The 12,514-nt window shown below is 40.4% G+C and overlaps 1 protein-coding gene across 1 annotated transcript; it reads left to right on the top strand.

Annotated features, from left to right (window-relative positions):
* The first annotated feature begins 1,274 nt into the window (after positions 1 to 1,274).
* Positions 1,275 to 3,111, top strand: foxd1 (forkhead box D1). Its single transcript, XM_014128068.3, has one exon. It carries the CDS (start codon positions 1,552 to 1,554, stop codon positions 2,569 to 2,571), a length of 1,020 nt encoding a protein of 339 aa, XP_013983543.1. The 5' UTR covers positions 1,275 to 1,551; the 3' UTR covers positions 2,572 to 3,111.
* Positions 3,112 to 12,514: the final 9,403 nt, after the last annotated feature.

Here is a 12,514-nt window from a genome sequence, read left to right as displayed (position 1 = left end):
ATTTGTGTAAATTCACCCCCCAAAAAATTAAAAAATGAACCAAGTTCACTCAACTAAAAATGGGGATTCTTCACAGTCGCCCAACTTCATTAACGTAACTGTCTCCGAGTTGTTAAAGGGGGTTCTTTAGAATGAAATATGTAACCATAGCCTATCATTTAAAATGGATTGGTGAGCAGGAACGTTTTTAGAAATCATAACTTATATCCTAATTCTCGTGCCTATACTTCTAGTGAAAAGTCCCGTTTTACAATATAATTATAAATGAAATATTCTCTAGGCCTATATATTTCAAATGAATTCATCAAAAAGCATCAGATAGGCCTATGTTGGTGTAGTTTCGAAATGTATTAGCTGGCGCTGTGCATAAAGCAATTACGCACGTGTAGCCTACATTCAGAATGTAACGCTTTTAGAGATATGCTCTATACACTATTTTGCTGGAGCCGTAACACCCAAGAAAGTTTCACACTGCTCCATGCAGGCAATTACAATATATTACAGAAGAGAACATGATCGAGATAACCCAAATAAAGGATTTTGTACCATGCGTAAACATCACGATCTCATCAAAAAATGATATCAACTCATCAAAACAGATTTATTCGATTTTCTTTCTATATTATCTTGAACATCTTCCTATAAAGTCTGTGCATGGGAGATAGAGGCCCTTATTTTTTCGAGCTGCTCGCATGCTCTGAGTGACCCGTGACTGATGCAAGTTAACAGCTGACTCTTTTCCATTACAAATGGCTCGCGGATAATCTAGATAACTACCGGATCACGCAAACTATGATGCGTGGAGAGTGGGACATGAAATTCCGTCTGTAATAATTTATTTGAAAAACGCAGATCATTTAGTTTGATGTAGGCTATAAATCATTAATTAATCTGAACCATTACTTTTTGATGATGAAACGGAATTTCTAAAATGCCATAACTTTATACATAGGCCTTCTTCTTTCAAGCATAAAATTCCACTATCCTGTTAGAGTTTTTTTATCACAATAAATTATTATCTAAAAGGGATAGTCCTGCATTGGCTTTGTTCTGCATGCAGCCTTAGGCTGCATGCATAAATGAAAGCTTTAGATTAACCATATGTGTAGCCTATACCAAGATGACCACCAAAAGAGAACCAAACTTTTTAAATCGTCCACCGTTCTTTTTCAAATACAATTTTTTTCCTTTTTTTCCTCTATTCATTTGCCTTGGTGACGTTCCTTCGCCATGTGATCAGAGCACTGGTATAAAGCGCGATGGAAGATCCGCCCTCTTTAGGATTCAGGTTCGGCCTTTTTCGGGTCTTTAAACACACATCAAACTACCATCCGAATGGTGCGCTACTGAACAACGAAAAAATCCCTAAAACATATGAAAGTGCTTGGAAAAAGGGGACATCTCTTACCGCCGGCGTGCTCCTCTCATCCCCTCATATGAGTTGTCTTGAAAGAGGGCAGAGTAGCACGGGCAGCATCTCCTCTTCCTATCCGCCGTAGCTTCTGGGAGCGCACAGCACAGTGCAGCGCTCTGCATAACCAGCCGTGAGCCATGACTCTGAGCTCCGAGATGTCGGATGCCTCCATCCTTTCGGAAGAGACCGACATCGACGTGGTCGGCGAGGGGGAGGATGGGGACAGCCAGACGCGCTCCTACGTAGACGAGGTGGCGCAGATGCACGATGATCTCCTGGCTGGCTCCCCGCCATGCCTAGACATCTCCTCGTCCCGGGATCCGTACAAACCAGCCAGTAAGAACATCCTGGTGAAGCCCCCATACTCCTACATCGCCTTAATCACCATGTCCATTCTCCAGAGCCCCAAGAAGCGGCTCACCCTCAGCGAGATCTGTGATTTCATCAGCAACCGTTTCCCGTACTACCGGGAAAAGTTCCCCGCGTGGCAGAACTCGATCCGACACAACTTGTCCCTAAACGACTGTTTCGTCAAGATACCGAGGGAACCAGGAAACCCCGGGAAGGGGAACTACTGGACCCTAGATCCGGAGTCCGCCGATATGTTCGACAACGGTAGCTTTCTGAGACGACGGAAACGCTTCAAACGACAGCAGCAGCAGGACTTGCTGCGGGAGCATAACAGTTTTATCCCCGCTGCTGCGTACGGCTATGGACCTTACGGCTGCGGCTACGGTATCCAGCTGCAGTCCTACCACACACACTCTGCGCTTTTCGCGTTTCAGCAGCAGCAACAGTCCAGGCATTCACACACTGGGACCATTATCTCGGCACCGTCCTTGCCCACCTCCAGTGACTTAGCGAGGAGCAGGTTCTTACCCCAGCTCAGTCCCAGCCTGGTTTCACCTATACACACTGCAGCCAAGTCCAGCTCGCCTGTCCAGCGCTCTACCTTCTCCATAGAGAGTATCATTGGGAGTTCGCTGAGCCCTGCGCACTCTCACTGTGCTTCGCGGACTTCTACTGTTGTTCCAATGTTATCGTCTTCCCTCGCGCCACAGTCGCCCAACCAGCCGCTGAGTATGCACCCAGGAACTGTTTTACACATGGTCGAGAACTTTCCCAACATAATTCTGAACGGTACTAGTGGCTGTTAATTTCTATAAACTAACTTCCAAGTTTTCAAGAAACACAAACAAAAACGCCCCCTCTTTGAAGGTAGGATTATTTTTGTATGTTTTTTGGTAACACGCCGCTGAATGATGGACATTAACACAATTCGTGCCAATTCATTCTGTAAAAAGATATTAGGCTATATTTATGTTAATACGATTTTAGTGTCAATCTAATTTTCTCGCCACGAACTTTCATTGTTTATAAAGTGATTCATTTAAGTCTAGGGCGTCTCAGGATATCGACTTAATGAAAGGTTATACATGATCACGTCTCAAACAATGTATATTGTGTCAAACACACACATGTTTTTTAGTTTGGCAAAAAACATTTTTTTTACTGTTTTGATTTGTGCTTTGTATTTAAAAGACACAAAGATGAAGGTCATTCATTTATATGCAGTGTGTGCTTATTTCAGTAATAAAACATTGTACATTCTTTGGCAAGTATTGTATAATCGGAGTGTGATTTTTTTACACGGTTTGTTTTTCAATGAGAATAAATATTGTTTTACAAAAAAAAGACATTTGCCTGGAAAGTAATTTTTTGAGTAAGTAATAATCTCAGTCTAGAAATTAGCCAAACGAAGTCCCACAGTAGATCACGTGCATGAAGTGTTGCTGTTTTATAAAATACCTATAATTTTCATTTTTGTTAAGAATCATATTCCCAAAAAGTAAAAGACAATGTAGGCTATTACGTATTGAGTGGAACATGTAACAAATAGGGCTGAACAACAGTACACATAATACTAATATCAATACTACTAGGCTACTACCTTTAGAATAATACATTAATAGGCCTACTACAACTACTCGACTGCTGCCGTTTATAATACTACTACTAATAATATAAATACATGTAGGAATAGCTGTTACAATTACCCATGGACATTGTTATTTGGTTCCCATATACAAAGCAACAACAGTGTATTCCTCCGTTACTTCTTTTCCAACTTTTACTAGTGGTTCAGCACAAATACTGAAAGAGAGGAGTGCGAATTACATTAAATAATCATTCACTTTCAGTGTAACATTGCCCAAACTAGAACCATTACTTTCAACAGGCCCTGGGGTGCAGGACCAACTTCACACCTATAGGCCTAAATAAGAAACTTCTATGTTCTATACTGTGTGTGTGCGTGTGTGTGACTTTTAGAACATGTACAATTCTAAGATTAACATCAACATCAACAATCAATATTTGTTTTTCAACATTTATCTTTATGCACAAAAGCAGCCAAAGTGTAAGCCTCTTCTGAGCGGCCTATGTGTGTGAATGTAATTCCATGCTCCATGCAGGGGCTAGATGATAAACCTTTGTCCTACGAGTCCATTTAACCTCTCATACATTTATCCTCGTAATTACTCGTGGTGGACAGAGCGGTGTCACTGGGGTGACAAAGACTGTATTTTGCAGGACGATGATTATCACGGGTGATCAGAGGCAGCTGGCTCGGACTCTTGAGTAAACACCTCTCCTCGACCGTTTCATTATCTCCTCATAGGCCTACTTGTCACAGTTGCCATGAGAGAGCGAGATGTATTGGCCAGAGAGGCTATAGCCTACTCCTTCACATCCATAGCCCACAGCTTTAGTATACAGACATGCGCCATGGCGAGGCTTTTTATAAAAAAGCGACTAAGTTCATTAAATGATAATTAGGAGACATGAGCACAACGTATTTATCATGCAATTATGCATCATTAAATATTAGGCCTAACCCTTATGTCATAGTAGAAGAAGATCCATGAGCCACTGTTCACAATTATGAGCCTATGGATAATAATAGGATCATGATGTTTAGGTTTTGGCTATATGATCTTAAATGGGATGATGCTAAAACAAAAGACCAGCATCTCCTTACTAAATATGCCAGTCAATATTAAAAGCAGGTGTTTGTGAGGGAAGGCTGGGAAGCAATTTTTTAGGCCGATATCCTCACAACATCAATTGTGTGGCGTGATGGGCGGGTGACAAGCGAAGAGAAAGGTCTCCTCTCTCTCTCTCTCTCTCTCTCTCTGATGGAAGGACCACTGTTTGGAGAGTGTGATCCATCCGTGACTACAAATGCGCATCCCCGTTGCCCGGCCGCGCGTTATGGCGCCACGACTTGCTTCCCCTGACGCAGAGGAAATACGTGTAGTAGAGCTAGATCCACTCCGCGCAGCGCACTGCTCAGAGACAGTTCACTAGGCCACCGGAGGACAGCAGCATGCGTGATGATGTAACACGCAAGCCAGACAGCTAATGCAGAGCGCGAGAGAGCGTCCCTGACTGTGCCATGGCACGACACTCACACAACCCCGGGTCGCGACCTGCTTATTGGAGGCTGAGGTCACATATTTTATTGTGCTAAATTATACAAATAATTCTTTTAAAAAAGGGTCAAGCAGGGCCGGGATCATAACTAATTCTTACGACTGCCATTTCACAGGCGATAAATATACGCAAGTGGAGCCGCCCGACAGACTGAAATATATGCTTTTCATTGGCTGTAAAATGAGTCAATTTATTTTTTATTACAGGCAAATATGGCTATGCAATGCCATACATACTCAGAGTGGGAAAATTAAAGAAATTGCCCAAATAGCCGTGAAATTGTTAATATAGTACATGTATACAGGTGTGTTAATATGTGCCACAACTATGATTTTATTACTTTGCAATGTAAATCTTTTCGCCCTATGGGCCACGTGCGTAATAATGATCTTGTTTGAAATAGCCATATTATCTTGTAAATGTTGAGTGTTTTCATCACACACACACACACACACACACACACACACACACACACACACACACACACACACACACACACAATCAAATAAGGCCGATTGTTACCATGAACTTTCCCCATAATATAATGAGTTTTAGGATACCTTTAGCAATGTAGTTTATGTTTTCTTTTATAAATATGGGCGACTTAAATACACAAATATATATTCCACTTTTATTGGATTTCAGGAAATATCTCACTTTTTGTTTGTCTTTGCATGACTGAAAACATTTGGTTGGTAGACCTACAGGTTCTGAAAATTAGAGAGAGCCTGTGCGGCCTAACCAGCATAGCCTAGCGTTGAACATCGTTGGATTGTAATGAAGTGAGACTAAAATGGTGAACGAAAATTAGTTCAAGAATAGAATTGATTACAAATACCTGAAAAACACGAAACGTCTGGAGAAAAGTCTTCACGCAATGACACTGCAGACATTAGACATATTTTTTAATTTTTAATTTTATTTCACCTTTATTTAACCAGGTAGGCCAGTTGAGAACAAGTTCTCATTTACAACTGCGACCTGGTCAAGATAAAGCAAAGCAGTGGGACAAAAACAACTACACAGAGTTACACATGAACAAACGTACAGCAAATCAACTCACCAGTGTAAAAAGTAGGCTACTACGTCCAAAAAGCCACATAGGACACAAGCCATAAAAATGCAAAAAATAAATAGGCCTACATGAATGGAATGGATACATATATATTTATGCTGAATCCTTTGGAATATGTTACATTATTTCCTCCAAATTTTGTTTTGCAATTGCCATTCTATTGGTCTTTATTAGGCCTAGCTGTGTTCGGGTGTCAATCTATTTTACCAAGTTGTGTGTCATGCAATAGGACTTCCTCTTTCCACCAAACCTAATATAGACCATCAGTCACTCTGCCCCCAAAAGTAGAGTGAAGTACAGTCTACAGCCTACCCAGAAATAGAAAATTAGATAAAATTCAAGTCTATAACGAACACGAGTTATTTTCTTGAGTGGCTTATACGCCCCGCGATCTCATGAATAATTTGTTGATCTGTCTGTATGCATGTGCATGAAACCCCACTAGACTAGTTTTTCATTTTCTTTCATCCATAAAAGTATGATGTGAATAAATACACCTGCAAGTGGATTGAGTACTTGATCCATTTATGTCATATATATATATATATTTATTTATTTTTGGCCCCCACGAAGTGTACCTGCTGCTTGAGCAACAGCTAATGGGGATCCTAATAAAATACAACCACGAAATAATAGGATTCACGCTGAACTAACTCCCTTTGACCTTTATAAAACACGTCACAACCGAAAATGCTTAAAACTCAATCAATAAATCAACTTCATTTTATAGGCTAAGTTCCTTTTACAGTTTTCATAAAGTGCTTTAGAGGGGAAATCTACAGTTGCTACCTCCATTTTTTAAAACTTTTAAATTAATGATATATCCATTGATTGTTAAAGAATATACCTTATAAATTCCTCATGAGCCTAGTTGTAATTGTCACACCCCATCAGAACATCACAAATAATCTTGTTTTACTCGAATGTTTCTTAACATTGTAAATGTAAGCAAAGACTGTATAGCTCTGTCTATGAATTTGAGAGTGGTTGCATTTCTTCAGGCACTCCCTCCGTTTGTTTTTCGAAACAGAGGAGGGTATCCGCTTTGTTATTGCTTCAACTGCGGATTGGCTTTTAAAGACACCCAGCCTAAAATGTATAAATTATGCTAAATCGATGTTAATAACTTGGGTAAGTGATCACAAGATTTACCGCACATCTGCGTGATCTTAGTTACTTGCTTTCTACTGATGATATGGCCGTGGTGCTTGGTTAGGTAGGACTTCTATGTCTATAGCCTGGTTGTTCTGTGTTGTTATTACACCTGCACGGCATAACTGATCAGTCTTTATTTATTTATTGCCATGCTTCGATATAAACCGTTGTTGGCTTTCTTAGGTGATTTACCCTTTCTTCAAAGTTTAGCCTATAACCAGCCATAGGCCTATTCAATTTGAACATGTTTGACGTTAGAATCATTATATTCTCACCCCAATTTATATGAACGTCGATTGAGTAGGCTATAGTCTATTGGAAAAATGTTGACCAAAGTAAAAGTAGGCTAACTTGATAACTGATCACTAGGCCTAAACAGAATTTTTTTTATTTATTAATCTGTCCAGTTTAATTTTCTAATTTTCAAATAAAATAAATAAATAAAATAGTAAGCTACAGCAGCGATTGAGTAGAAATCTCAAAACATGGTAAAATGTCGAGTATGCTTTCTGTCCATTAACCGAAAGGCTATTGAATAATTAGCCTACAATTTATATTTAACAAAATGTATGAGAGTGTGTTTGATGATAGATGTCAGAAAATGAACCTATAGGCTACAATAAAATAAGTTGAAGTCAGACAGAAAAGAAGAAGGAACGTTTATAGTTATAGGCCAAGTTAGGCGACTGAGCGGTAAACAAGCGTTTTTCATAAAACGTCACGGATCATGTGGGCATCAGCCTCCTTGAGCGTGACTGAAGCTCTGCAGTTAACAGTATATCGTTGGCGGGTCACACGGGTCACAAGGAACGGGTCTACAACCAAAACACTCATAGCTCACAAAGCAACCCGAAGTCGCTGATAGTGCAACGTGTATTATCACAAACACTAGACTAGAGAATGAGAAAAGTTAGTTTCCGTTAACCCTAAATTAAATTCAGGAACAAAGGCATTTATTCAAAGTGGTTATTTTAGTCATACTTAATTTAAAATAAATGTTGCTGTGAAACATGTAGGCATAGCCTAAACCTCACATTTAGCCAGTCCATTGAAAACAAAAGTTCTGCATTATGGACTAATGCTGTGCAGATGAAAATACAACAAAGAGGTTTACAAAGGCAAATGATTGATGAACAACCATTAGACAAAAGTCTAACTATCTCAAATAAAATCCACCTTACTGACTCTGTGTGTACAAGTTGTGTGCTGCATGGGCTCAGTGGGGTACACGCATTCACATAGTATTTTACTATTGCATGAGATATCAAGCTATATATTTCCAATTAGAAGAGTGGTAGCCTACACGTTCCAGAATGGGTGGTTGAGCTACAGTACATTTGGAAAGTATTTAGACACCTTCACTTTTTGCACGTTTGGTTACATTACAGACTTACTCCAAAATGTATTACATATTTTTTCCCCCTCATCAATCTACACATAATGACAAAGTGAAAACAGGTTTTTAGACATTTTTGCAAATGTATTGAAAATAAAAAACAGAAAAACCTTATTTACGTAAGTAGTCAGACCCTTTGCTATGAAACTCGAAATTGAGCTCAGGTGGATCCTGTTTCCATTGATCATCCTTGAGATGTTTCTACAACTTGATTGGAGTCCACCTGTGGTAAATTCAATTCATTGGACATGATTTGGAAATGCACCCACCTGTCTATATAAGGTCCCACATTTGACAGTGCATGTCAGAGCAAAAACCGAGTCATTAGGTCGAAAACTTGTTTGTAGAGCTCCGAGACAGGATTGTGTTGAGGCACAGATCAGGGGAAGGGTGCCAAAACATTTCTGCAGCATTGAAGGTCCCCAAGAACAGAGTGGCCTCCATCATTCTTAAATGGAAGAAGTTTGGAACCAACAAGACTCTTCCTAGAGCTGGCCGCCACGCCAAACTGAGCAATCTCGGGAGAAGGGCCTTGGTCACGGAGGTGACCAAGAACCCGATGGTCACTCTGACAGATCTCCAGAGTTCCTCTTTGGAGATGGCAGAACCTTCCAGAAGGACAGCCATCTCTGCAGCACTCCACCAATCAGGTATAGTATCCTGACGGAAACCACTCCTCAGTAAAAGGCACATGACAGCCCGCTTGGAACTTGCCAAAAGGCACGTAAAGGACTCTCAGACCATGAGAAACAAGATTCTCTTGTCTGATGAAACCAAGATTTAACTCTTTGGCCTGAATGCCAAGCGTCACATTTGGAGGAAACCAGGCACCACTCATCACCTGGCCAATACCATCCCTACAGTGAAGCATGGTGGTGGCAGCATCATGCTCGGGGGATGTCTTTCAGCGGCAGGGACTGGGAGACTAGTCAGGATCGAGGGAAAGATGAACAGAGTAAAGTACAGAGAGATCCTTGATTAAAAGCTGCTCCAGAGCGCTCAGGACCTCAGACTGGGGCAAAGGTTCACCTTCCAACAGGACAACGACCCTAAGCACACAGCCAAGACAATGCAGCAGTGGCTTCGGGACAAGTCTCTGAATGTCCTTGAGTGGCCCAGCCAGAACCCGGACTTCAACCCGATCGAACATCTCTGGAGAGACCTGAAAATAGATGTGCAGCGACACTCCCCATCCAACCTAACAGAGCTTGAGAGGAACTGCAGAGAAGAATGGGAGAAACTCCCCAAATACAGGTGTGCCAAGACTTGAGGCTGTAATCGCTGCCAAAGGGGCTTCAACCAAGTACTGAGTAAAGGGTCTGAGTATTTATGTAAAGGTGATATTTCCTTCTAACCTGTTTTGGGGGGTATTGTGTGTAGATTGATGAGAAAAACAACAACAATTTAGTCAATTTTAGAATAAGGCTGTAACGTAACAAAATGTGTAAAAAGTGAAGGGGTCTGAATACTTTCCCGAATCCACTGTGTATGGAACATTTGGGGCCTAGGGGCTCACCCTCAGATCTTTAGTCTCCTGGTGTCTCAGACTCTGGCATCATCTTTGCACCTCCACTGCCATCACTTAAACCACAAAGATAACACTGTCTCAATAACTTTGACTCCAACATTGTATGATAATATACCACTATACTGGATGTGATAAAAGTAATGTTATGTTTTTTTATTGTCAATGCAAGTGCTTAGCTCATGATATTTCAGTTTAACTTTTAGAATTATATTTCCAAATTCATCCTTGTGTGTATGGATAGACAATATAGTTTAAACCTGTTTTGAAAAGTTTGTATTTTAAATGACATGCGTCGCTCCAAATTCTTGACTTGTATGGTAACTTACTTTATTGAGACACAAACCTTGAATGTCATTTTCACAACCACATTTGCTATAATGTACACTGATACTACAGTAACTACATCCATAATCTATAAAGAATTCATAACATATTCCTAAACAATAAATAGGCGTGACGTCAAAGTGTATTTTCCACCCACAGTTCCATCTGACTATTAGATGCATTGTAAAATATGTTGTAAACTTTTAGTGGTGTTCTGCAGTGTATAACTATTACATCATTTATATTTAGTGCTCACGGGTGTGTTATGTGTGCTTTACTGAGATTAATAAATGTAAATCTCTACCAAATAAACAACAGGGAAAATGAACATTTGAAGTCAGTGTGTAAGCCGTTCTCCTTCCATCCACCCTCCTCATAGAGTTAATCAATCATTTGTGAATTATAGCTTTTAAGAGAAAGTTCTTGGTTGGTCTGACACTTGAGCCGGGGGGGAAAAAATCATATTTTATGTACATGGTTTGAATCAATGGTTTCTATTACTTTCCATACTTCTAATTTCCATGGTTTCTAACTCTCTCTCCCTAATACTAAAAAGCATAAAACCTCATCAGTCCCTACTGCAGCAGTCAAGAAACATTCCTCCACAAATATTGAACTATAAAACACACGTTTTTCACAGACGTACACTTCTGTCACATTCATACAGGTGTCCAAAGATTATTATTACACTAAAACTCAAATTCAAAACCATCATCTAGAGTCACTCCAACGACCAGAATCCAAACCTCCCTGAGTAAGGCAAAAAAAAAATCAAAATAAGTTGTTGCTCGGTGTTGATTGGAATGGAACATCATCTGAAAGGATGTTGTCTCTTCTCAGTGCACTTCCTGTTATAATGAGTCTAATTAGAGAAACATGTAGAGATGTGTACTCTGTTTAACATGATTTGTTGCGTTGTGTTTTTTCGTTGGAGTGAAGAAAAAGCATTCTGTGTGTGTGTGTGTGTGTGCATACATGACTCCGTGCGTGTGTGTGCGAAATCTAAAATACACAGGGAAAAGAGAGGAGAGAAGGGGGAGGCAAAGAGAGAAAGGATAAAAAGCTGAAAAAGAGAGAGGGAGTGTGAAAGAGAGAAAAGAAAGGAGTAAAAAGGAGGGAATACCTCCCAGTGAGGCGTAGAATCCCCCCCATCTGCTATTCAGCGTGTAGAACACTCCCTACCCTTATCCCCTCTCTCTAAAAGGAGCTCCGCTTTCCGCCCCATTAAAACGTTTAGAAAAAAATGCCACCCCTGAATACTAGTCTAATTAGAGTACCCAGAGCTGCAAGGGCCCAGCTACACAAGAGGAGGCTGAGGCTCTGGGATGGATTCTTCCATTTCCCTTTTGTTGAACCCATCTTTTTTTGGTGTTCTTTTTTGCTCTTTGTTCTTTCACGTTCCGACTCTCTTTCTTGCTCTCTTTCTCTGTATTCTCTCTCTTCATTGTGTGTATAGAGAGCAGGAATGAGGAATCCTACTACAACTGAAGAGACCTTTCACCCTAGAGATAACGTTACTTTTGATCTGGGAGACAGGTCCAGATGGACTATGAAAATATGAATGGTGTCGGTCTCCATGAGGCTACCCAGGATACCATCACTGGCCTTTTGGGGGGTCAGTGAAGAGTAAGGTGTTTATTTTGAGAAGTATGAATAGAATGGAATGACTACAAAAAACAAGGAATTGTGATATTGTTGCTTTTCTTCTCCCAGGACCCTCTCTGGTGTGATCTGAGTCATGGGTTGAGTTCCTGCTCAACTAAATTGCAGACGCGTGGATAGGTGTAACCACTTCTAACCACATCATATGATATATCAATCTGATGCACGGGTGTGCGTCCCAAATGGCACCCTATTCCCTTTGGGCCTGGGTCAAAAGTAGTGCACTTACATAGGGAATAGGGTGCCAATTGGGTCTCAGTCTGAGTGCTTTGTTAAGTAGAGGCAGACTGGTTTGAGTGACACATTATAAGCTCTATTCGATGTCTGGCTTAATAAACTTAATCACACACCTTAATACACTATACACAGGGTTGGCCTTTATTGATAATAACCCAAAACGGTTGATTAAAGAACATTTTAATCCTAAAAACAAATCTCCCTAGATTTCACATAATGGAGAGATAT

Source organism: Salmo salar, chromosome 11 (genome assembly GCF_965601325.2).
Source record: "Salmo salar chromosome 11, fSalSal1, whole genome shotgun sequence".
In the NCBI taxonomy this organism is placed as follows: domain Eukaryota; kingdom Metazoa; phylum Chordata; class Actinopteri; order Salmoniformes; family Salmonidae; genus Salmo; species Salmo salar.
The sequence above is the reverse complement of the archived record's forward strand: the minus strand, read 5'-3'. Positions and strand labels throughout refer to the sequence as shown.

Bases quoted from the DNA above. Each gene is read 5' to 3' on its own strand.
- foxd1 (XM_014128068.3), top strand. From the start codon at position 1,552: ATGACTCTGAGCTCCGAGATGTCGGATGCCTCCATCCTTTCGGAAGAG.